At 50.1% G+C, this 26462-nt stretch overlaps 1 protein-coding gene across 2 annotated transcripts in view; it reads left to right on the top strand.

The window, feature by feature from the left end:
* The window catches only part of GRHL1 (grainyhead like transcription factor 1), a 50091-nt gene extending 36783 nt beyond the window's left edge, over positions 1 to 13308 (top strand). The window contains exons 9-15 of one of the 2 annotated variants that reach the window (XM_034659920.1): positions 2226 to 2313; positions 3520 to 3659; positions 4991 to 5028; positions 7199 to 7290; positions 7629 to 7714; positions 10468 to 10532; positions 11674 to 13308. In XM_034659920.1, coding sequence (XP_034515811.1) covers positions 2226 to 2313; positions 3520 to 3659; positions 4991 to 5028; positions 7199 to 7290; positions 7629 to 7714; positions 10468 to 10532; positions 11674 to 11788 — 624 coding nt within the window. In that variant the 3' untranslated portion in view covers positions 11789 to 13308. The remainder of the gene's footprint in view (positions 1 to 2225; positions 2314 to 3519; positions 3660 to 4990; positions 5029 to 7198; positions 7291 to 7628; positions 7715 to 10467; positions 10533 to 11673) is intronic. The other variant, XM_034659921.1, reaches the window with a different exon arrangement.
* Positions 13309 to 26462: the final 13154 nt, after the last annotated feature.

Genomic DNA, 26462 nt, shown 5'->3' with positions numbered 1-26462 from the left:
TCCTAGTTCTTATGTTCCATAGATGAGAGAAATCATATGATAATTGTCTTTCTCTGCTTGACTTATTTCACTTAGCATTATCTCCTCCAGTGCCGTCCATGTTGCAGCAAATGTTGAGAATTCGTTCTTTCTGATAGCTGAGTAATATTCCATTGTATATATGGACCACAGCTTCTTAATCCAGTCATCTGTTGAAGGGCATCTCGGCTCCTTCCATGATTTGGCTATTGTGGACAATGCAGCTATGAACATTGGGGTGCATATGGCCCTTCTCTTTACTACGTCTGTATCTTTGGGGTAAACACCCAGTAGTGCAATGGCTGGGTCATAGGGTAGTTCAATTTTTAACTTTTTAAGGGACCTCCACACTGTTTTCCAGAGTGGCTGTACCAACTTGCATTCCCACCAACAATGTAGGAGGGATCCCCTTTCTCCACATCCTCTCCAACAATTGTTGTTTCTTGCCTTGTCTATCTTTGCCATTCTAACTGGCGTAAGGTGGTATCTCAGTGTGGTTTTGATTTGAATTTCCCTGATGGCTAATGATTTTGAACATTTTTTCATGTGTCTGTTAGCCATTTGTATGTCTTCATTGGAAAAGTGTCTGTTCATATCTTCTGCCCATTTTATGATTTGTTTATTTGTTTCTCGTGTATTGAGTTTGAGAAGTTCTTTGTAGATCTTGGATACCAGTCCTTTATCTGTGGTGTCCTTTGCAAATATATTCTCCCATTCCGTGGGCTGTCTCTTAGTTTTTTTGACTGTTTCCTTGGCTGTGCAGAAGCTCTTTATCCTGATAAAGTCCCATAAGTTCATTTTATCTTTTATTTCTCTTGCCTTTGAAGATGTGTCGTGAAAAAAGGTTGCTCTGGCCGATGTCATAGAAGTTGTTGCCTATGTTCTCCTCTAGAATTTTGATGGCTTCCTGTCTCACATTGAGGTCTTTCATCTGTATTCTGTTTTTTATTTTTATTTTTTTTATTATTTTTTTAAATACACTTTTTTTAAAGATTTTATTTATTTGACAGAGATAGAGACAGCCAGCTAGAGAGGGAACACAAGCAGGGGGAGTGGGAGAGGAAGAAGCAGCTTAGTTTTTTTGACTGTTTCCTTGGCTGTCGATCCCATAACGCCGGGATCACGCCCTGAGCCGAAGGCAGACGCTTAGCCGCTGTGCCACCCAGGCGCCCCTGTATTCTGTTTTTTAAAATGTGGTTTCATTATATAATGGTGCTAGGATCTGTGGGATGATTTGCATTGCCTCTCTTTGCTATCAGGGAATTTATTTGCAGAAAAATAAGGTACTGGTTCAGACTTAACTGGGTAATTTTATGAAGAAACCTGTACAATCCAGAAATAAATGCTAACAGGTGAAGCAAAATGATTAATTGTTATTTTTTTATTATACTTGCTTAATTTTAGGTCATGTTGGTTATTAATATGGTTGTTTTTTTTATTTTTGTGGGTTCACTTGCACAGCACTGCCATTCTCCGTATAGTTGATACATGTTGTGTGTATGTGTTCTCTTTATAGGATTGGGAGTACGCTTTTTCCCTTTTAAGTGATTATGTAGATTTCTACTTAAATCTTTGCTGGTCATATTTGTCCTTGGACAGAATCACAGCTTTCAATGATAACATTGTCCATGTAGGAAAGCGCACTCAAAGCAGAGTCACCTTGTCTCCTAGACAACGGGAGCACTCACTTAGGTTCTGACGGCAATGTAGCACATTAGCAGATTTTCTCAGCTTGTCCTTGAACCTGGCCACATTCATTGTTGAGGGGAATTTTGCTTTATTTGTCTTTTAAGTAAATGTTATTGCCCCATGATTTCACATGAACAGTTTTAAGAACAGGCTTTTTAGGGGTGCCTGGGTGGCTCAAGTGGTTAACCATCGGACTCTTGATTTTGGCTCAGGTCATGATCCTCGGGATTGTGAGATCGAGCCCTGTGTCCATGCTGGGCATGGAGCCTGCTAAGGATTCTCACTCTCCCCCTCCCTCTGTGCCTCTCCACTCCCTCTCTAAAAATAAAATGTAAAAAAACAAAACAAAACAAAAAACCCAGGCCTTTTAGAGGAAACTACTCTGATAAGCTCCATAAATATAATAATTAATGGAGTTCATCTCCAGAGAGGGATATTTTTTTCCGCACTCGCCAGATAAGAATTAAATATTTTAAAGAGCATCGGTTAAACACAGTCATGCCTTGTCTCCCCTGTAGGGAGCTGAAAGGAAAATCAGGGATGAAGAACGAAAACAAAGCAAAAGAAAAGGCAAGTGTACTGACCCCAGCTCCCAGTTGAATGCCTGTAAGTAGCAATGTTTCCTCTGCATGTTTCAGATCTTTTCCATTCAGAATGGTGCCTAGAGTTTGCAAGCAAAAGATACAGTAGTGGGTACTTAGTGCTGTGAAGTGGTAGCCTTGCCCCCTTTACCGGTTACACAGTCAGATGGATGGCTGATCTAAGGCATTTTCTTGGGGGAACGACAGAAAAGGATTCTTGAGTTTTTCCAGAGTTCAGATATTTGGGCTGTTAGCTTTAGTTCAAGTTACTGATTCCAGTCCTGAAAAATAACACATCTTCTCTCTGAAGAGCTGATGATAAAGCCGGGACCTGTCTAGATGTTTATAATAGTGATACTCTGGAGAATTGAGGATGTCTTACTTCTAAGTGTGTAGTTGTCTTATGTATAATAGTCTAACGTTTCAGAATCTGGAAGGCTCCTGTGTGGACATTTCACAGGAAAGCTTTATTTGTTCATATTCATAAAATCCTGTCTCTCTCCGCCACAAGGGGGGAAATGCTGCTCTGTGGCGGTGGTGTTTCATCTGTAGAACGTGGGCCGCGAGCAGCTGGCCTCTGAACAGTCTGTCTAGCTCAGCAGACGTTTGCCCTACAGCACAGCACGTTAGCTTCTCCAACTAGCATCAAAGTGCAGACTCCCGATGTCACTTCAGAGAGAGCTGACCAGGAGAGTTCACCACCGAGGACTTCAGGGCAGACGACAAGGGACGAGGGAGTCTATAATTTAACAAATAAAAAACCTAGTCAGTCACACGTACTCTGAGCCTCTCCGAGGTTAAATTCTGAGGTGAAGTTCAGGTATAAAGGTGTATGTCCTCAAGTTGTAGATTACGTTGCTGTTAGAATGTGAATTATTTTCTCATGACAGCTAAGGTGAAATGACTTCTGAATTATGTTTATACAGTTATACGTCTTAGCCGTTCAGACAAAAATTAAATACGCTTTGCCTCTGTTCCAAATTTTCTGTGTATGTTTAAAAATAGCCTTTTCTCTTTTGATTTTGCTAAGATGTTCATTTGATCGTAGTATGAATATACACAACGTATTTCTTCCTGTGAACTGTGATTTTCCTCTTAGTTCAGGCAACATGACCTGTACCATATACGGTGCTGCCATTTAAGTTTCTTAAATTTGAGGAGAATGCTCTGTGGCCTGCGTCCAGTATGTGTATGTAAGTGGTTGACTGTGGTGTCTTCATTCTTTTTTTAGTTTCTGATGTTAAAGTGCCACTGCTTCCCTCTCACAAACGAATGGATATCACGGTTTTCAAGCCCTTTATTGATCTTGATACTCAGCCTGTCCTCTTCATTCCTGATGTGCACTTTGCCAACCTGCAGCGGGGCGCTCACGTAGGTAACCAGGGTCCCAGGGTGGCGCAAGAGAAAGTCTTGGCATTCATGGTAAACAGAAGCCAAAATGAGGTTTCACTAGTGTTATGGGTCAGCCTTCTGGAATATTCAGTTGGGGTGACGTGATGTCCTTACAGTAAAGTAGGTGTAAGCACTGTTGAAGGAATTGAAGTACCAAACCTGTCAACCTCACTCTGTATGTACGCGTGTGTTTATGTCTCAGCTCGTTTTAAAAATGCTAGAATAATGACATAATTTGGAGTCTGAGTCTGTGATCTTGCGGATTTAACTTACGTGGTTCTGGGCATGAGGGAGAAGCCACAGGATTACTTAAAGTAGGTAGCCTTCATGGCAGAAAGAACATCTGGAGGCTCTTTGCATTGTTTCAGTTACTGAATCATAGTTGGCACGTAGAGAGCCACATCTTGGCAATTAATATAAATTTTCACAACTAGCCACACCCTGCTTTCATCAGAAGCTTAGTAGAGATAGCAGCTTCGATTGAGTGGACGGAGCCTGCTTTCTGTGCAGAGCCCCCCAAAAATATGAAGAAGATAGTGTGCCACGCACTTTGTGCACAGATTTATATGGTTTAATGACTTTTTAGAGTTTTGGGGGTTGAGAGGGCATTACCAATGTATCCAGTTTCTTTTTCTTTTTTTTTTCTTTAAGGTTTATTTATTTGAGAGAGAGAAAGAACGCACATGGTGGGGCAAGGGGCAGAGGAAGAGAGACTCTCAAGTAGACTCATTGCTGAGTGTGGAGCCCTACATAGGGCTCAATCTCATGACCCTGAGATCATGATCTGAGCTAGAGTCAAGGGTGGCACGCTTAACCGACTGAGCCACGCAGACGCCCCAACCATGTATCCAGTTTCTAATGAGCAGCTTTGCGGTGAGCAGGGGTAGGCAAACTTTTCCTGTAAAGGCTCAAATCGTAAATATTTTAGGCTTTTGGAGTCACACGGTGTCTGTTGTGACTCTTCCACTCTGCCATTGTAGTGCCCAAACAGCCATAAACAACACGCCAACGAGTGAGTGTGTCTGTGTGCCAGTAAATATTTATACAAACAGGCATTAGGCCACATTTGGCTCATGGGCCCCAGTTTGCCAACCCCTGCTTTAGAGGAGTTCAAGATGCCTATAAGAATCTGGTTATTGAAAAATAAGGCTAAAGGATTTTGTACTAGACTAGACAGATTCAAAATCATTTTCATTTTAGGAATAAGTCACTTATGGTTTGAAATATTTTGAGCATATACTAGAAAAACAATCTTTTTTTTTCCTTTTTTTTTTTTTTTTTTTTTTTTTTTTTTTTTTTTTTTGTCTTAGGTCCTTCCTATTGCCCCAGAAGAATTGGAGGGTGAAGGGTAAGGTTTATGTTTTGTTTTGTCTTTATAAATTTTTATTTTTAAATAATCTCAAACTGGTAGAAACATTGCAAGTACAATACAAAGCACTCGTTTTTTCCTGAGCCATTTGAGAGTAAGCTGCACGCTCAGTGACCCGTCATTCCTAAACTCCTTAGTGTATATTTCCTACAAATGAGGACAGTCTCCCACATAACAGAGCCAGGATTTTAACAAGACGTTCCCTTCAGTTTTTGTCGTTTGTTAATAATGTCCTTTATAGCAGAAAAGGATCCTTTATAGCAGAAAAGGATCCTGTCCAGACTCACACTGTGTATGTAGTTGTCTCTTTAATCTCCTTCAGTCTCGAACAGTCTCAGCATCTCCTTGACTTTCCTGACCTAATACTTTTGAAGATTACAAGTCAGTGGCTTCGTAGAATGTCCTTCAGTTTGGGTCTGTTTGTTGTTTTCTCATGATTAGATTCAGGTAATTATGCATCTTGGCAGGAATGTCACAGACATAATCCTGCATTCCCAGTGTGTCCTGTCAAGTAGCATAATTTTGGTTTACCCACTGCTAAGGCCGTTCACTTTGAACACTTGATCAAGGTGGTGTCTGCCAGGCTTCTCCGCTATGAGGCCACTTGTCCTCCTTTTGTATTAAGTGTTTTGTGGGGAGGTGCTTTGTCGCTTTGTAAAAATCTCATTCCTCATCAGACTTTAAATTTACTCTTCTTTTTTCTTTATTATCGGTATGGACTCATAGTTTCCAGCTCTATTCAACAAGTTGCAAATCATTGTTATCATTTACTTAGCCCAAATTGTCCTAGAAGGTCAGTAGGAGTCCGTCCAGCTGCTCCTGAGCCCCTTCGACGTGCCCTCCGCCCCTACTCCCTGAGCCTCCCCCAGGTCCAGGCACAGCGTCTTCCAGGCACTCGTGCTTTCCCTTCCCCAGCTTGAGGACGTGCTGCTTCTCCAAGAAACCCTGCTCCCTTCTGGAGAAGGAACCCAGCCCTGGGTGTGCTCCTTGCTGTGGAGGGGTCGCTGCCCCCTGGTGGGTACCCTCCGTGGCCCGTTTAGGCTCTGACTGCCCACATCAGCAGACCCCCTGCTCAGCACTCCACCATCTTGAGGGCCTGGTCCCCTCTTGGGGCTCCCCTTTCAGACCCATGTTGCGTAGGGAACCTTTTCTCTGAAGGCCATCCTTCACTGCCTCTAGAACTCTTCGTGTGCTTAGACATATCCTGCAGGTGTTTCATGGGGGGACTAGTATGTGCTGGTAACTGAGACAGACAGATGGAGTATTTCAAGGTTCAGCCCCTATTCTTGCAGCGTCCTTCTGCTACAAACCAAGCACTCTTTCTTCGTTTTCAGTTACTGTACTGTTTTCTTGCTCATCCACACTGAACCCCCTCGCAACGTAGAACTTGAACTCCATAACTTAACTTATTTCTTCAAACACACTGGTGTCTATTTCCTCTTCTTATTTGCACTGACACTACTGTATTCAAACCCTTTCAAATTTTATGCTGTGATCGTCCCCAGAGTCCTCTCGTAGGTTCTTCTGCTTGTGGGTCCTGGAGTCCCCTCCAGTCTTTGCCACACACTTTGATTACAGCATTCTCGTTTCACGAAACTGAAAGATTTCCTAAGATATCCTGCGACATGAATCTAGAATTCCCTTGAGCCAGACGATCCAGGTATTCCCACAAGCATCCAGGCTGCCCTTCTGGATTCGTCTTCCTGCAGAGCATTCTACTGTAGCCAGCCTGGCTCTGCTGATGCACTTCCCCCCGTTGCTAACACATTCGCTCCTTTGTTACCACCTGTGTGTGTGTGTGTGTGTGTGTGTGTGTGTGTGTGTGTGTGTTTATATCTCAAATCCTACTTCCTGAAAAGAAGCTCTCCGTTCCTAAGAAGCCAGCTTGATTTAGTGTAAGAGCAATGGGGAGGTGTCTGGCAGTTGACCTGAGTATAGTCCCAGCTCTGCCATCAAATAGTATGAGCTGGTTCAGTCAGTGTCTTTCCTTGGGCCTCAGGTTTTCACCCACAAACTAAGGAAGCTGGACCAGATAAAGAACAAAGGTCATTTTAAATCTAAACTTCAGTGATGGACCCTAAAACTCCTTTTTGTTTCTGCAAGTGATTGAAGCTGAAGTCACTAATCTCCTCATTTGGGTTGCCTGCAGGTCTAACTTGAAAAGGGGTCCGTATGGATCGGAGGAGGATTTTGCCATGGCACCTCCCGCTAAGCTGACGCGGACGGAGGAACCAAAGAGAGGTGCGCTGGGTCACGGCTCTTGTGGGAGCTGTCAGATCAAAGTGGATTCTGAATCTGTCAGAAGCATGAATTGCTCAAACAAATCTTGTCTAGCTTGACTTTCTTGAATATTCTTCCATCAGACCAGCTCTTGGCTTGAAACTTGAACTTAGAGCAGGGTTAAAAGAAGCTGGAAACCGTATTCTTCCAGGTGGATTTGATACTGGTTCACGTGCACTGTTCTTGATGTGGTTGTCTCTTTTTAGTTTAACCAGTACCCAGGATCTGTTCTCTCATTTTGCTCATAGGAATAACTGTGTCCTTTGTCTTTCCCCCTCCTATTCCTGGCTGCGGATTAGTGCTGCTCTACGTACGAAAGGAGTCAGAGGAAGTCTTTGATGCCCTGATGCTCAGGACTCCGTCTTTGAAAGGCTTGATGGAGGCGGTAAGTCGTAGAAGCCTGGAAACGCTCTTCGGAAAGCTAAACAGACTTAAGTAGAATTCCACTGAAACACATTGCTTCAGACCACCCAGATTCCGTGTTATACTGAAATCTCTGAAGCCCGAGCACAGCCCCCGTTTCATCCAGTCTCGTGGGGCCCTCCGTCGTCTAGAGGGCCTTCCCCACCGGGCCTCACACCACCATACCCAGCACACTAGTTGGTAGACAGTAACTTCTCAGTAATGTCTAGTCAACTGAATTAAGTGCTTCTGTGATGATCTATGAGATAGGGGTTTTTTTGTTTTTTTGTTTTAAGATTTAATTTATTTATTTTAGACAGAAAGACAGCCAGCACAAGCTGGAGTGGCAGAGTGAGGGGGAGAGAGAATCTCAAGCAGACTCCACGCTGAGTGCGGAGCGTGACTCGGGGCTCGATTCCAGCACCCTGAGATCATGACCTGAGCTGAAACCAAGAGTTGGATGCTTAACCGACTGTGCCACCCTGAAATAGTTCTAATATACTTGGTTAAAGGAAGACTGCCATTTCACAAACCATTTAGAAGCTCACAAAAATTATTTTTAATCAAATAGAAATCTTTAAAAACTTCATGCATAAAAACAATGGCTCCTTGGTCTGCCTTTGAAACTCCCTATCCCGGGGAATGACCAAGCTTCTATCAAGTCCTTACCCAAAGCCTATTTGAGAATATTTAGACGTGTAGCCAATGATAACCATAATCCTTCCCAGTCAGACCTCGGCACTGAGCTGACTGACCCCAGCCTGCCCTTCTGGGACGTCAGCAAGAGATGGCCTGGGAAGGAGGCCAGTTTGGCTTTACCCCGGGATATGATTCAAGGAATCAGCCCTGTATCCTGGTATTTATCAACCCCCTAGAAATCATAGGCATCTTTGAGCTCAAAGTGTGTGCGTCACTGGAAATGGGTTTCCCGCAGCTCTGCTGACAACTGCAGTGTGCCAAACTCAGTTAACAGATGTTGGTCGAGCACCTGCTCCGTGCCGCGTTCTGTTCTAGCCACTAGAGTCACGAGAGTCAGTGACACGTTGCTGAGTGGAGCTTAGGGTCCAGTTAGAAAGGTACAGGGACAAGAAAGTAGCAAAGAAACTAGGAAGTAGTTTTCCAGGCGCTGATAAATGCAGTGAAGAAAAATAAAGCAGTGCGAGGGGACAATGCACTGGGGGAGCCATGGTCTCTCGGGGTCCCTGGGCTCACAGGTGTCTCTGAGCACATTCCCTCCCCCACCAAAGCCAGCACCACCGGCTTTCTGTTATCTTTCAGCTTTGTGCGATTTCTCCTAGAGTATACTCTTTCTTACCTTGTCTTCGGACAACTTTTCCTCATTTCTTCAGAGCAGTGCATACTCTTAATTTTGGAGAGAAAAGAAGTGAAAAAGGTTGAGACTTACTGTGCAAATACAACACGCTCACAACCCATAAAGAATTTGACATTGTTGTGTGTCTCTCAGGGCTGTGGTTTCCTAATTGACACTTAATAAATACGCAAGGAATTATTAGCCGGTGATACAGAAAAGAAATGGATTTGTTTGGACGATGGGAGCTTAGATTTGGTTTGAACTGGGTGTTTTTGTTAGCTTGAAAGCAGTCTGCAAGTTGGCCTCCTGAGGCCCCCTTTCTCAGTGCTCCTTTGAGTTTTGCTCTTCCAGATCGAGTGTCAGCAGTAACCCCAGTTTGGGGGTGGTCTGCACAGTTCCAAATAAAGCATTTGGTGTAGACTGAATCAGCTTATCCTTGGATTAATTCATCCTCTGTTCTTAAAGATAGCCTCTGTGCTCTGAAAGGAAACCCGCACACTTGATACCACGCTGATTTCACTGCTGTCTGGACCTTCATGGATCATGAAAGAGGGTGGAAGGGCTGAGTCTCAGGCGGGCCTGAGGGCCACACCCCAGCGGCTGCAGCCACGTTAGCCAGAGCCTTGGGGTTTTGCGAAGGTCTGTTCTGCTCTCTGAGAGGCTCTAGGCTGACCGGACAGAGGCACGGTCTTGGTTTGTGATCAGGGACTTTGATGTTTATCTGGGCTATGGGACATCAAAGTGTTGTTTTCCCTCCCATAATTCTGTATCTGAAGTTCACTCCTGCTCTGCGCTGAGCAGGCAGTAGTCCTCGCAGCAGTCCTGTGCTGTAGGAAGTCAGAGTCTCACTTTCCCGAGGAGGGGAGACTGAGGGTCAGAACGGTGACTTCTGTTGAAAGCGAGTCACAGGTGATCGCACTTCGACGTGTGGGACTCAGAGCTAGAGCAGAGTGCCGGCGACGGGCAGGTCCCTGTCATTGCTCACTGCGCACAACCCCGCCTGTACCCTGGGGGTGTTAGTTCATGATGTTGTAGCGAGGGGGTCTTGTCGTGATAACAAAAGGCCACCCAACGTGAGGTGTGAGCCCTGGGGGTGCCGTGAGGTGCCAAGCAGCTGGGTACTTCTGGCGCCAGCTTCCTGTAAATCTGAAACTGCTCTGTAGTCATTTTTTTAAAAAGATGACCGTATAATACACAGAGCGACATCAGTAAACTAGGGGGAAGAAACAGGGCCCCGACTGCAGCTCCCTCCAAAGGCAGGTAACGCCCCTTCCCTCGGGACGCGTGGGTTTCGTGTACCTCTGTGCACGTGCGTTTTTGAAAGACAGAAAACTGAGTGACTGTACCACAGTATTTATAGTTATAGTTTGTGTTTTAAAGCCTTGAGATCAGCACCTTGTAATTATTTTTCTTTGTTCTTTTAGATCTCAGACAAATATGATGTGCCCCATGATAAGATTGGGAAAATATTCAAGAAATGTAAAAAAGGGTAAGTGTTAACTGGCATTCTTAGTACTTCTAAATAACATTAACATTCTGTGACATTAATGTGATTCACGTGCTTTTGTGCCCAGTCTAGAAAAAGTTAGAGAAACATGAAAGCAGGGATGTATTTTTTTCTTAAATTATCCACATAAAATTGATCTGGCTTTCTAAGACATCTTTGTGGACTGTTTTTTTTTTTTTTTCAAGTAAAATTTTTATTTGCACTTCCCGTGCCTGGCAGCAGAGAAGAGGCTCCAAGTTCCAGAGCCCGCTATGAAATGTACTAAGGATAACAGCAAGCCCCACCCGGCTCGTTGAGCCCCCGTCAGGAGTCAGGCACTGGGTTGGGCACTTCCCGTGGTACTTAATTTCCACATCACCCTCTGAGCTGGGTGTGACCCTCATTGGCTTACAGATAAGGCAGCTGAGGCAGAGAGCCTGCCATGTCCAAGGTCAGGTAGTAGGTTAGTGCCAAGACCATGGTTCAAGTTCAGTCTTTGCTCCCTCTGCTGTATTCTCCTGCCCTGGACCATGTTTTCAGTCATAGAACATTGCTTCCTTGCCCAGAAATTAATATTTTGAGTTCCATTTCACGTAAGTGACTGTGCATTTGACATGGATAAGCAGAGAATGGTATAAGAATCGTTTGGCTTCGGTCTAAAGCAAATACTTACTAGTAGTTCGGTTAAACTTTGAGGATAACTTGCCGGGGAAGATAACTGGTCAGGGAGCTGTGGTTTCAGATCCCATAGGTTAATTTGACTAAAATGCTTTCTAGAGCGGGGTCACTGAGGTGCTGCTTCTGCAGACTTAATTTGTGCATTAGCTGGATTTGTGTAATAGCTCCTGTTAATCGAGTGACTCCTACATGCTGAAGTAATAGCAGTAAATAAGCTAGGATGCTTTGCTTCTTCCCGGGCCCGACGCTATTAGAAGAGCTGTACCGGAGCCCCGACGTAGTGCTCAGACAGTCTTGTGAGACAGGCGCTGGTACTACCTTGGTTTCAGAGATGAGGGAATTGAGGCTGTGGGAGGGTTTGTAAATAATGCGTCTCCCGTGTCGCGGCTGGTACGTGGCCACGCTGCCGTGACCTGCCTCTACACGAGCAGGCGTGAGTAGACCTGTCTTGCTTCTCCTCTCCCAGGATTCTGGTGAACATGGACGACAACATCGTGAAGCATTACTCCAATGAAGACACCTTCCAGCTGCAGATTGAGGAAGCGGGGGGGTCGTACAGACTCACCCTCACTGAGATCTAAGGGCACGCCGGCCCACCATTCCCGGCGAGCTCAAGGAAGGTTGCGTGGGTCTTACTGTTTGGCCAACTGCAGGGCAGGTACGTCGCAGGTACGGGTGGATGTCAACGGAAGGGACTCCTTTCGAGTTGGAGATGGTGCTGCATTTGGCTTGTAGATAGCGTTCGACATACGGCATTGGCGTTTTCAGACGACAGAAATCCAGACACCATTATGTTTGAATTTTCTGTTATCAGTACTTAGGATTAAAAGTGAAAACTTTGTTCTAAGATTTTGTAGACTCTCTGGGAACCTTTGGAATATCTGCTACATTATTTATAAAAATATTGGGCTATCTACCTTGTCTCTTCAATGTCAGTGGGCCTGCTCACTAGTGCAAGTCAGAAAAGGCAGTGGGCTTGGGTTTAAGGATTTCGTGCCCTCGCCCGAACTCAGTAACTGACTGCCTCAGGGTAGTGGGAGTGGCATCCGAAGAGGAGAGGATGCGTCCTTTCTCCCTCAGCCCCTCATCCTCCAGAAAATGTTTACTGAAACAGGGCATGTTACTGAATCTTCCTTTGCAACTTTCTTGAACATATCAACTGCCTTTCTTATGAAGAACTGAAATGGGTTACAGTAGGAATCAGTTAAGCTAACGCTGTGTTGTATATAAGTGCAATACGTTTTTGAAGGCCTGTCTGTAAATGTGTATATACGTGTCTTATACAAATAGATAATATATAAATGTGGTGTCTGTACATAGAGTGAGGAGATGCAATAAGGTCTGCCTTGAAGACTTTCCCTAAATGAAAGGTTAAGTTATTCTTGGTAATGTATGCCAAGCAGATCGAGTACTGTGCTTAGTGGAACTCACTGAAGTGTGTTGTCTGTGTTTTCTGCAACGGCAGTCATCCCAGAGCATAGCAAAACCTTCTCAAATGGCAGAGATTCTCTTTGCTCTTAAGAGTGGTGTTATTCAGATTTCTGCACTGTGTTAACAAATGAAGTATAGGGAAAACACTACTGCGGTTCCTATCTGTTGTGTAGGCTAGAATCAATCGTACGTACCTGAGAGAGTGAACACACGGTCCTTCCAACACGTGTGTATTGTTGTGTACTTGGTGACACGACCCAAAATGGAGTCCTTCCTCATCTTCCTTACAAGAAGTGATTTCTATTTTCTTGTGTTTCAGAGCCTTCAAGCTTTGACTGTCTTGTATGCTGACAATTCTAGAAAGCATTCATGAGTTTATGAGGCTGTATTACGATGGCAAGGGAACATTTTGTACACGTTTAAATATACAAAAGTACTAAAAAGTGTAATTTTATAACAGAGATAAAATCACGGGTATCTAGGTTCAGGGAGCTAGAATAGGTCATTTGTATAAGTAGGATTGCCGGTTACATTTTTACATAAAAATATTCTAATGAAGTATGTGAACTAAATTGCTGGTTTTCTAAGATAAGACATCATGGGACACGGGTCATAACTATTTTATATTTTGTTTTATGAAATAAATTTTTGTCTTGTTTATTGTTTTTAATTGTATCATTGAAGATGTATTTTAAACCAAAGGGATTAAATTTTATATGTCTATTTCATAATATGTCATTTCCTGTTACTCCGTTTGACTTTATCCTTTCATTAGTCAGTAATGCAGAAGGTGAGATCTTAAATGAGTAGAGCTGAAAAGAATCTCCTTAGCGTTTTCTCCTCGTATCTCAAATGGATACTTCTGTCTTTTCCTTCATCTTAATTTTTCCTTACAGGTGTCTAAAATCACCCAAGTAACTTTGAAATAAGGGAGCCCTGAATAATTTTTCAGCTTGTTACCAAAAATTTTTTATTTTATTTTATTTTATTTTATTTTATTTTATTTTATTTTATTTTATTTTATTATTTTATTATTTTATTTTATTTTATTTATTTTAATCTATCTCTCAGAGAGAGAGAGAGAGAACACAAGCAGGGGGAGTGGCCGGCAGAGAAAGAAGCAGGCTCCTGGCTGAGCAGAGAGCCCAATGCCAGACTCAGTCCCAGGACCCCGGGATGACAACCTGAGCGGAAGGCAGAAACTTAACCACCTCAGCCACCCAGGCGCCCCTTGTTAGCAAAATTTAACCACTAAAGCAGAAGGTATATGCTTTTAGGCCTAAAATCTTAAGGGTTCTTAGTTTTTAAAAGCTTAACAGAAAATGTTTGGTTTAAAAATCTAATAATGTTTCCGTTCATCAGACTTTCTAAATCAAACAGCTGTTGTGAGCTTATTCAGGTAATCCAAGGCCTAAATATGACAGACACTAATAGAAATTTCTAATGAGTACATGATCAAATTAACGAAGTGAACTCCCTGATAGATTTCCTGTGATATCTGTTCATTTCCCACTAATGCTCGGGCCACAAGTCAAGAATCTAGGGGCAGACTCCACTCCCAGTCACTCAGCGGTGCCAGAGCCCAGCTCAGAGCCTTTGCTGGACTCCACATTCACCGAGGCGCCAAGGAGCCCCTTGGGTTCCCTTCTGCTCCCTGAGCTTCCCACATTCAGCTGCATTTATTTCACCCGGACAGTTTGCAGAGAGACTGTTTACAAGTCAGAAGCTCACAAATGAGCCTGGGCTGGACCTGGACCGGGAGGCCCCAGAGCAGGCTTTGTCTGCTTAAAGTCAGCGAAGCAGAAATCCCTGAGAGAACGCGCTCTAGGGGGGGCGGTGTCGCGAGGCCCACGAGACCGGGTAGGGAGGGAGCGCAGGAGGAGCGAATGCGGGCCTGTGCCTCGGTGGGCCCGGGCACGGTGCGCTCACGCACACGGCGTCTGGCCTTCCGCTTCTGAAGGAGGCAGCCTAGCAGTGTCGCCCGGTGTTAGCAACGTCTGCATCTAACCCGCAAACCTTGGTCCCCAATATGTAGCAGACGTGGGCCACCCCGTCAGTGCGGGGTGTCGTCAGAGCCTGAACCCAGGCCTCCCGCCTCCCCGGCCCAAGGGCCTGCGCGGCAGGTGCGGAGGACCGGCGGGCACACGGTGGTTTCTCTCCATTCACGGCTTCTCTGCCTCCCTCACACTTGGCCCTGACCTGCTTTAGCCATCACCCCCTTCAACTCTTGTAGCCAAATTTTGTCTTCATCACCTTATTATAAATGTTACACATGCTAAGAAAAAAAAAAAGCCATTAGAATGACCCTTGAGCTCCGTGAGAAGATTTCTGGGAGAAATTTCCTACCTCCCTAATCCCGCTCCGCGGAGAGAACCTCGGCCATGCAGGAACCCTTACTGCAAACTCACGCATGCTGTTCGTGCTGTTTCACAAATCGCGTACTGTTTTTTTGCAAGCATTTCGTTTATCACTCTCCTTCAGATGAGTTCTTTTTACTCATGGCACTCTACTCTTCCCTCTGTTTCGTCCCCTAGCCCGGCCCACCGACAAGCCTCTGGCCGGGCTTTGCATGACAAGCACGGCTGCAGGATACAGGCTGACGAGTCTGTCCCCACACGTGTGTACAGGGCACCCGTCGCCTGAGTTCCTGGCAGAAGAGTGCCGAGTCACAGACAATGTACCGTAAATAGTCTGTGGATGCTGCCCAGTTGCCCCAGCGAAAGCAGTTCCCACTCCCACCCTTTGAGCATGAGCGTTTGTGCCCTGACATCTTCCTGCTTTGATTTGTGCTTCTCTGAGTGAAGTTGAGCATAATTTCACGTTCAGGGGCCATCTGTCCGTATGTCCTTGAAGGAAATAGTCTGTGCGTTGTCCCACCTTGGAAACATACCCAGAACACAGGCGGCGCTCCCTGCCAGCTGTCGCCCACACTTGGGCAGTCAGCCCGCCGGACTCAGTCCTTGCACCCACGGGCCCCCCCATCTCAGCCTCAGTCTCACGGTCACAGCGGTCCTCCTGAAACGTACATCAGAGCAAGCCGCTCCCGCTCCAAGCCCTACGGTGGCTTCCCTGTGTCAACCCAGAGGAAAAGCCCAAGTCCTTTCAGTGTAGACAAGATCCGTGCTGCGTGCTTACCCATCTGACCAACCCCTGCCCCCCGCCGCCACTGTCCCCTCTCGCCGCCTTCTTCAGCCATTGCAGCCTTCTTGCTGCCTTGGACCTTCTGTTTCTCCCATTAGCTGAAGGTAGCGCACGGCTTCGTCTGCTGAGGTTACCTGACGTCGACAGCAGGCGCTGGCCTAATAAAACCCACCATCGGCTGCCCGGTCATGTTACCGAGGAGAGAATCACGGTTTATGAGCCTGGTGGGATGTTGGTGACATGAAGAAGATGATGAGTGGAAGGCTGAGTCTTAGGCTCGCCCTTCTTGGCAAGCACATTTCTCCACCTATGGTTGGGAAAGACCACCAGAACCGTTGGCTGTCAGCTGTCGGGGCCAACGTCACACTCTTGCTGCCGACCTCGGGCCCCTTCTGACTTTCCAGCCCTGTGCCAGTCTGGTCTGTGGGACCTTGTCCTCCTTTACTTCCACAGGCTGTGGAGTCCATCCGCCCTTGACGAGGCTGTGATCAGGTGAGCGGGAAAGAGCAACTGCCCTAGACACTGAGGAAGTACCTGTGTGCCGAGGGGAGAAAAGCCACAGAAACTCAGGGGCCCCGTGATCCCACTCCCCACCCCCACCCCTGCCCCAGGCCCCCTTAACCTCTCTAGTTATTTCCATAGCGTGCCTCTTTCTAACCTACCATATGTTTTACTTGATGATTGCGCTCATTGTTTACCATGTACCTTCCTTGCTAGAATGTTCCCTTAAGCAGAGCAAGGGCTTTCGTCTAACTTGGTCACTGATGAGTCCCAAACGTCTGCAGGAATGGCTGGCACCTTGTAGATACTTGTGTGGATGTATTGTGTCGACCACATTCCATCTTGGCAAATAGTCCCTTTATGAATACTCCCTCCTTGAGTTATGATGTTTTGAGCGTGTCATCTGATTCCTGGTGAGGTTCTGGCTGATCTGATGAGCCATCATCACTGGGGCGCCTGGCTGGCTCAGTCGGAGGAGGGCTCTTGATCTCGGGGTCATGAGTTCAAGCCCCACTTAAATAGAAATTTTTTAAAAACTTAGGAGAAGACTTGGGGGGCGCCAGGTGGTTCAGTTAAGCATCCGACTCTGGATTTCAGCTGAGGTCCTGGGATCGAGCCCCGTGTCCGGCTCCGTGCTCAGCGTGGAGTCTGCCTCAGGATTCTCTCTCTCGCTCTGCCCCTCCCACACACCCCCCTCTCTAAAATAATTTTAAAAATAAAAAATAAATAAATTTTCACTGACTGATTGAAGGAATCAATCAGTCCAGTGTTTGTGAGAGGAATGAATAGTCGGCAGCCCCTGGAAGATCACCTGTTCTTTCCTGAATGTTCTCTTGTATGTTGCTATGGAAGAGGAGCTCTTTTCCAAGTTCTAGAATGCTGAGGAAGGACAGTGAACCTGGTGGGTAGGTTTTCTTTGAGTGATTGGGAGAGAAGATGTGACTTTCCCTGAGGCATTCCCAACAGGTGCACACCCGCGCTCAGTTTTAAAGGTTGTTATGGGGGCACCTGGGTGGCACAGCGGTTGAGCATCTGCCTTTGGCTCAGGGCGTGATCCCGGCGTTATGGGATCGAGCCCCACATCAGGCTCCTCCGCTAGGAGCCTGCTTCTTCCTCTCCCACTCCCCCTCCTTGTGTTCCCTCTCTCCCTGGCTGTCTCTCTGTCAAATGAATAAATAAAATCCTTAAAAAAAATAAATAAATAAAGGTTGTTATGTGCGCTCGAAGGAGGGTCCTTTCAGCGATTGCACTGGGGTGTTTCTTCTGACCTCTCCTTCTTCCAGTGCATGATTTTCCTGTTACTCTTTACAGAAAATTAAGCCCAAAGCCCAGGGAAACCGCCTCACACATGAGTGCACACCAGCCCGAGGTAACACAACAGGTCACACAGTCACTTCGTGGTTATCTCTCAATTTCTCGCATGACCTGGCTTCTTTGCCCTACTGAAAAAAGCATAATTTGCTTAATTTTCAGGAAAATCTTAAGTGATAAAAACTAAAACAGTGCAAGATAATTGTTTTTTACTTCCTAATTCCTTCAAGGATCTCTTCCCTTTCTTCCTTCTCTCCCCTTTTCCTTTCTCCCTCCCTCTCTCCCTCCCTCCCTCCATCCTTCCTTCCTTGTCTTTCTCTTTTCCCTTCTTCCCTTCCTCCCTTTCTGTCTTAGGATTATGTCAAGACCTCAGCCACTGACCAGGGAAGTTATGAGATGCAAAAATGCTTTAAGGACTCCAACTGGCCTGTTCTCTAGACCGGGAGGAGAGGCGTTTTCCTGTAAACAGCCATCTATAGGAGTAAGCCATGATTCCTTCTGGTCTCTGAGGTTTTCAAACTCACTGGGGAGTTTATCACGTGCAGAGCTCTGCCTGGGCCGCCATAAGGAAGGCAGGAAAGGACAGTGCCGAGTGCAGGGCACGTGTTCCCCGCTGCAATGGATACAGAGCTCTCCCCTCCGATGAATCTAGACACAGACCTTACACGCGTCACAAAAATGAACTCACAGTGGATCCCAGGCCTAGATGGAAAGTGCAAAACTATAAAACTCCTAGAAGATAACCCAGGAGAAAACCTAGGTGCTTTTAGGTGTGTCAGGGACTTTTTAGCTACAACACCAAAGGCAGACCCAGGAGAGAAATCACCGATAAGCTGGCCTTGGCTGAGATGAAAAACATCTCTGTGAGAGACAGCGTCAAGAGAATGAGAAGAAAGCCACGGACTGGGAGGAAATGTTTGCAAAAAACATCTAATAAAGGACTATTGCTCAAAATAGACAACGACCTCTTAACACTCAACAATACGAAAACCAACTACCCAATTAAAAAATAGGTCAAAGACCTTAACAGACGCCTAAGAAGATCCACGGACAGCAAAGGAGAATCTGGAAAGATTCTCCACATCATTTATCTTCAGGGAAATGCACTTTAAAACAACAACGAGATACCCCCGCACACTTACTAGAATGACCCAAACCCAGGGCACTGCCCACAGCACTGCGGACGCCGTGCGCTGGTGAGGCCGAGAGCGGCAGGTGCGCTCGCTCACCGTGGGCGGGAGGGCAGAAGGGGGCGGCCTCTTTGGAAGATGGTTTGGTGATTTCTTACAAAACTAACCATACCGTTACCATGTGGTCCCGCAGTCATGCTCCTTGGTGTTTACCCAAAGGAGCTGAAGACGTAGGTCCCCACAAAAACCTGTGCACAGACGTTTACAATAGCTTTATTCCTATTTGCCAGAACTTGGGAGTGACCCAGGTGTCCTGAAGTAGGTGAGAGGATAAAATAACCCGTGGCCCATCCAGACAATGGGGTATTTTCAGTGCTCAAGAGAAACGAGCTACAAGCCATGGAAAGACAAGGAGGAAGCTCACATGCCTATTTCCGGGTGAGCTAATCCAATCTGGAAAGACCCGATGCTGCATGATTCCAACTATAGGGCTTCTGGAAAAAGTGCAGAACGTACACAGTAAAAGGATCAGTGCTTGCCAGGTTTCATGGGAAACGATGAATCGGTGGAACACAAGCTTTTCAGAGCAGAGACAAGATCTGTAGTGATGGATCCATGTCCACACGTCATTACACAGTTGTCCAGACCTGCATAATGTGCAACACCCAAGAGTGAACTCTAATGTCCTGTGGGCTCTGGATGATGATGGTGTGTCATGTAGGTTCAACAGTGGTGGCAAATACACCCTCTGGTGGGGGACGTCGATGATGGGGAGACATGCATGTGTTGGGGTAAAGGGTGTAGGGGAAATCTCTGTCCCTTCCCAGTTTGGCCGTGTATCCAAGGTCGCTGTAAAAGTGTAAAGTCCCAGTAAGAAACTCTCCCACAAAGATGCACAGACGTGCTCCCCTCCGAGGCCTGAGGGGCCCGGGAACAAGCCCAGGGCCCTGAGAACCCAGCCGGCACTCCGTTTCTGACTTGGGTGGCTAAACCCAAGGTCAAAGAGCGCTCCTCGGGAGGCGTGCAGGCCATCTGTCCCAGCTCCCCAGCCCCGAGCAGAGTCTAGGGGTGAGACCCTGTTCCCCAGGTGGGCACTGTGGGTGGCCTGTGTGACCGGATTTTGGGCTCAGCCATGTAGGGGGGGCGTTGCAGATGGACACAGCCCTCCTGGCCTCCCGGCACCTGAAGCCAGCCAGCTCTCTCTGCCACAGTCCCCCAAGTCCCAGCAAGGTGGATGCTCCCACGTCCATGTCCTGCTGGGCCAGACTGGGCGGTGGGCATCTTGTCCCGTGGCTGCGGAGGGAGCCCGAGGTGAGCCTGGCGGCTGACACGGATGGCCCAGTTACCAGGCGCCAGCACGGAGCCCTTCATCTCTGTTTGCATGCTGGCGGTGATAAGACTAAGCAAACATTCTGCGGACCACGCAGCTGCCCGGCTGTGGCTCCAGGGGCCAAAGGTGCCCCAGGAACCCCTCCTGTTAGGAAGCCAGGCCCAAGCCTGGAGAAGCGTGGGTCAGCGCCAGGAGGGGACGCGGCTGCAGCGAGACCCCCCTCCGCAGTCCCCTCACACTCTGCCTGCCTGCCTGGGAGGCCCGATGCTGGCCAGGCCTGTCTGAGGTTTGTGCAGCCTTCCCAGGTGGCCGGCAGCCAGGCAGGGGCTGGCCTGTGGGTGTCTGGCCCAGCTGGACGTCGGCTGCCTTCCTCCTGCCGGTCCTGGCGCATAGCCCACGGCTGGCGCGACGCTGAGACCTTTCCCCCACTTCCAGCTCGGGCCTCCAGATGATTCCAGGCCCCTAAAGTTTACAGAAGTCACATGTCACTGGCACAGGGCTTCCCAGGCCATTCCCTGCCTCCCCTCTACTTACTTGGGCCCAAAGGCCACACAAGCAAGCAGGGAAGGGAACTCTGGCCCCTGAGGAGGTCCATCGCAGGCCCACAGGGCTGGGGCCAGGCAGGAGCAGGGCGAGGGGCCACCCTCTGTGCACTAAGGCCCCCAGCACCAGCTCCAGATCAGCCCAGCGCCTGCCCTGCCCACCATCGGGCACCTTCCCAACCCGAGTGTCGCTGGTGGGCATTAGTCCTGAGGGCGGGGCCTCGCTGACCCACTTTCTGTCAGCTGCCTACAGGGTGGGCCAGTCATCATGGAACCCTCCCTGTGTCCCCAGCCTCTGTTGTCTGCTTCTGATTCCCTCGACCTTGAGCACCACAGGCCCAGCTGTTGGTGCCCCCAGCTGTGTCACTGCCCCACGGGGCTCCCCGATCCCTCTCACCCCAGACACCATCCTTAAGACACAGAGTGACAACACAGGCGGCTTTCCCAAAGAGCCACAACGGGGGACAGCAGGGCCCAGATATGAATGCAGGTCTTCCCGCGCCAGAGCCCAAGGCCCAGATGGAGAAACTGAGGCACAGAGGTAAGCGGGAGCCCAGCTGAGCCTTGGTGACCCCCAGCCCCAACCCCAGTCCCTACAAAGAGCTGGGGTGGGGGGTGCAGGGACGCGTGGGTCTAGGGGCCCCCAGGCTCCTCACACCTGCCCGAGGGCAGGAGCAGCTACTTCCCCAGAGGGCTCCGGGCCAGGCCCCGATCCTGCCTCTCTCATCTCGCCGCTCCCTGGTGGGAGAGGGAACGTGGGAGAGGGAACGTAAAGGAGGCCACCTTGGCTACCCCTCCCCACCCAGCCTCTCAGGGAACCCCATCTCGATGGCAGCCTGCAGATGCCCTCCCCCCCAGCCCCTGCTCCCTCAAAGTGCCTCCAGCCGGCTGTCTTGGCAGACCTGGCAACAGGACCATCCCAGTCACTTGGGGATTGCAGGACAGAGGCCCTGAGAGTCAAGCCAGTGCCCTGAGGGAGTGGTGGGACTTAGCAAGCAAACCAGGAGGTGGGCCCCCAGCCAGCCGCAGAGCCCTGGGGCTTCCTTCCAAGTTTCCTGGGTCTGCGCCCCTCCCGGGCCAGGCTCCTCCAGCTCCCCGCGCTCCCTGCCTTCCTGTGCCTGCGGGCACAGCTCCTGGGGGCGCACAGGCTGTGAGGGGGTGACAGCAGCCCTTATCTAGAGCTTGAAAGGACGTCAGACCTGGCAAGAAGGGCTCAGAGCTTGTGGGCCTGGCACAGGTGAAAAGGGGAATCTAACTGCATTTCCAGCTGTGTCCCAGGCACCCAGAAACATCCCGGGAGCCGGATGCCCGGGTGCTGCCCCTCGCGGCCGTGTGACGGCGTGGCCACCATGCCTTTCCCGAGTGCAGCTTCTGCAGTGTGAGCACGGAGTAGTGGCAAACCCAGCTCATGGGCTCGTGTGAGGACACAGATGTACATGTGGGGCGCTGAGGCCTGTGTGAGCGCTCGCCGTGAGCTAGGACTGCAGTTAGAGGAGAACTTCCCGCCACAGAGTGTCTGCCCTCCGCCTTCTAGTAAGAAATAGCGGCTCTAAAAATACAAACCAGCACACAACAGAACAAAACATCAGGGGCTCCTAGGTGGCTTAGTCGGTTAGTGTCCACCTCTTGATCTCAGCTCAGGATCCTGAGTGCAAGCCCCGGGCTGAGCTCTGAGCTAGGTGGGCAGCCTACTTCAGACAGACGGGCAGACAGACAACGAAACAGCAGCTCTTCCCCTCCCCTCCCAACGGTCCCCTTCACTTCCTTCACTAACACTTTGGTTCAAAGCCCATACGTGAGTGCCAGGTAGGTGTCTGTGTCGGGGGGGGGAGACAGTGGCGAGAGTGGGTGCGGGCACACAGTGGGGTAAGGAGGGCATCGCCCAGCCTGACGGGGCGAGCAGGTGGCCCGTGGGAGAGCGGGGAGACAGCCTGGCACAGGGTCAGAGACTGAGCAGTGAGGCAGGACAGCGTGGCACGGTGCCAGCAGAGGAGGAGGACGTGGGGGTGCAGCTCCCGGGCAGGGTGAGGGCAGCATCTGGGGGGAGGGCGTGCAGGGGATCCCCATGGTGGGGGGCTGGTGTGAGCTGTCAGGGCCCAGATGGGGCAAGGGGCATTGGTCCCAGGGCCGCATCCTGGCCCGTGCAAGGGCCCACGTGGAAGGCCGCTTCCCTGGGGGGCTGGCCTGATGAGTGAATACATAAGGAAGCCACTCTCTCCCTGTCGGAGTGGAGTTACAAACATGGGAAAGGGGCAAACTGGAGCAGAGCTACGTTGTTGGTTGGAACTGGAGACGCTCCCTGTGGGAACTCAAACTTTTCAGTATTTACAGATAGAGGAGTAAATATCAATGTGCGTGTGTGTGTGTGTGTGTGTGTGTACGTGAGTGCAGGCAGACATGCATGTGTGTGTGTGTGTGCATGTGGGTGCATGTGCATGCACGTGAGTGCAGGCAGACATGCATGTGAGTGTGCGTGTGTGCATGTGTGTGTGCATGTGTGTGTACATGAGCGCAGGCAGACGTGTGTGTGCATGCATGTGCGCGCGTGTGTACATGAGTGCAGGCAGACATGCATGCGGGGTGTGTGCATGTGTGTGCGTGCATGTGTGCATGCATGCACGTGCATGTATGTGAGTGCAGGCAGCCATGCATTTGTGTGCATGTGTGTGTGCATGCATGTGTGTGTACGTGAGTGCAGGCAGACATGCGTGTGGGTGTGGGTGTGCATGTGTGTGCGTGCATGTGTGCGTGCATGCACGTGCATGTATGTGAGTGCAGGCAGCCATGCATTTGTTTGCATGTGTGTGTGCGTGCACGTGTGTGTACGTGAGTGCAGGCAGACATGCGTGCATTTGTGTGTTGCTGCTCTCCCAGGTTTGCTGAGAGGGCCTGGGAGCTGTGACGCCCTAATCACAGTGGGGACACTTGGGGCCCAAACCTGGGCTTCTCGGTGTCATTCCCACCAAAAGGAGCCAGGGCTCCGGGGAGAAGCGGCCAGTCCGGCCAGGGTGGGCGAGCGCACAGAGCCCGGAGCGCCTCGTGGGACACAAAGCAAGATCGCGCTCCAAGAAGGATGCAGAGGCGGCAAAAGAACCCAACTCGAGCTTCAGAATAAGTGACTGTCACAGAACAGAGCAGAACATCACAATCCCACAGGGGTGTAAACTGACCCATGGACACACCCACATTTACACACTTTCAAAGGACCCTCCCTCAGAATATTATTAATTTCGGAATGAAAGAGCGTGCCTCCACAGCGGAGAAGCCTGGCAGACGCCACCTTAGTCAAGTGAGCAAAACGACCATTATCAGTAACGGAGAAATAAATCCCGTTTGACTCCAAGCTGGTCGCGCTCGGAACACAGCAGCCCTCGGGAGATGGTCCCCCCGCAGGCGCCCGGCTGAATTCTGAAGATACCGGGTGTCGTTGCGGGGACCCAGATGGAGGCGCAGAGCGGGCTTCTTCCCTCTCGGGAATCCCTAGGGAAGCCTCTGGCCTGAGAGTTCCCTAAAATAAGGTCTGATCTGCTCAGGGCTTCTCCCCCACGGGGTCCTTGTGTCAGCTCCCCCGGGTGGTAAAGGCCTGCGAGTGTAGACAAAGCCCAGGGCTCCGCAGAGGTCTTCACAGGGAGCCCCTCCCTGGACACTTGCAGACACAGGCCTGAGAGCCGCGAGTGGGCCTGGGGGAGGGGGCAGAGCAGCAGAGAGGGCAGGGCTGCGGGGACTCACGGGGCCTCAGGAGGACAGGGAGCTGTCCGACCCCGAGGGGCAGGGGGGATAGGGGGTGGGAAGACAGGGCATCGCCTTTGGTTCCCGTGTCATCAGAGAAACCAACCGAAGGCGATCCTGAGCCTGGGGGTGCTGGAGCAAAGGCACACCCCCCGCGATCGCAGTGCCGGGAAGGGGCAGCCCAGGCCTTACTCGGAGGAACCGCATGGCAGGTGCGAGGACATTGTGTGTGCGCAAGTGCGTGCGTGTGCGTGTGTGTGTGTGTGTGTGTAGGTGTGGTGGCTGGCTCGGCCTGCCCAGACTTTGGGAAGGGAGGACCCTGGGGGAGGGCTGCCCGAGGCTGCCCTGGAATCCCCGGGAAGGTGTACACAGCCCGCTTCCTGGTACACTGTCCCGTGTTCCATTTCTGCCCCGGGAAACCTGCCCTCAGGTGGGGCCCTAGGCCTGGAGACGGAGGCAGCCTTCCCAGGGAAAAGAGGAAGGGAAGAAGCTATCCTTTCCGATCTTGAAGCTGGGCACTGCCGGGTTTGGGGGGTTCTGCTGGCTTGCAGGGCTCCTGGTTCCAGGCAGCAGAAAGCTCTCTACAGCAGAAAGCTGAGAAACTAGCGTGAGAATATGGGCAGGAACCATGGCCACGGTTAAGCCTCAGAAGCAGGCCGACGGCTGCCCAGGACGTGTCCTCCCCTCCCCCTGTCACTGGTGGACGCAGGCCTACCCCCCAGGCGTCCTTGGCCCCCTTCTAGGTATCGCTCAGGGTGGAGGCTTGCCTGAGGTCACTGGTGGGGTGGGGAGGATGGGCCCCAGGCTTCCGCAGAAGGAGACAAGCGTGCCCCCCTCCAAGACTTCCTAACCAGGGTTTCCCAGAGATAAGAAGGGCAGGGGGGCCACACGCGCATCACCACCAGTGCCCCAGCACTCTCAGAAAGATGACCAGTATCTAGAGCGCCAGGGGCTGCACGGGGAGGCTTGAGGGGGCTGCGATCTGGGAAGCCTTCATGGAGGAGGTGGACAGCTCAGGAGGGCTGGCGGGAGCCACCGGGGAAGAGTGGGCCCAGCTCTGATGCAGGGACCAGGAGCAGGCACTTGGGCTGGAGAAAACCATCTGCCTCCTTCAAGGGACTTCAAGAACCTCCTTCCCCAGGAAGAGGTGGGCACAAGCCCAGCCCCTCAGTGCTGGGCTCCCCTCCCACTGCCTCTCCCAGCTGACATGGGCACCCTCCCCACTCCTTCCCCGGACACCTGCATTACTCAGCCAGGAAGCAGCTGTGGGTGCAGACCCGGGCCTGGGACTCTGAATTTCTCAGTCCCAGAGGGAGGGGGGAGCTGCTGAGGGGCCTTGACAGGGGAGGTTCGAGACCGGAGGATTCTCGCTACAGCTGGACAAGGGACAGGAGACAGCAAGGCAGAAGGTGGGGGACCACTGAGAAGACACCCAGGGTGGGGGACCAGGGGCCAGGAAGGAGGAGTACAGGGAGAGGCAGCTCTGCGTGAGAACAGCGGTAAAGTGGGGGTACTGACCCCACTCGGTGGCTGTGTAGACAGACGTGCAGGGAACTCAGCTTTACCGGAACAAACCCTTTCTCTGAGGGAAGGCAGCGTGATTTTCGGCCCACTCCACCTGCGGGCCCCATGGCCTCCCCAGGCCCCGCCCGGCCCCAGGACACCTGCTTCCCCAGAGCAGGGGCCAGGCAGCAGGCTCAGGGCCAGGTGGCCTTCTAGGAAGGGGGCTCCGATTTCCTGGAAGCGCCAAAAGAGCAAACACGGGCATTTCTCTACTTCCGGCTCTGCCCAGGCTCTGCCCCACGAGATAAGGCTGTGCACACAGCGGCCCTGCGGGCACGGCTCACCTCTGGCCCCTGCTCGGCTGAGAGCAGAGGGAGCAGGAGCGAGCGGCTGTGAGGGTGCAGGGACCCAGGAGCTAGGGGGCCGCTGCCCTTCCCCATGGGGGTGCCTGTGGCAGGGATTCCCAGCCAGAGGCCATGAAGCACTCGTGTCCCTGAGACCCACGAGCAGTCCGCACACGGTCTGAACACTGCATGAATCACGTGTGCGTGTGTGTGTGTGTGTGTGTGTGTGTGCGCGCTGCTCTTCTCCCTTGTTCCACACACGTTCCCGCCAACGTCCCAGGCCCAGGGCATGG

Source organism: Ailuropoda melanoleuca, chromosome 4, assembly GCF_002007445.2.
Source record: "Ailuropoda melanoleuca isolate Jingjing chromosome 4, ASM200744v2, whole genome shotgun sequence".
Classification (NCBI taxonomy): domain Eukaryota; kingdom Metazoa; phylum Chordata; class Mammalia; order Carnivora; family Ursidae; genus Ailuropoda; species Ailuropoda melanoleuca.
The sequence above is the reverse complement of the archived record's forward strand: the minus strand, read 5'-3'. Positions and strand labels throughout refer to the sequence as shown.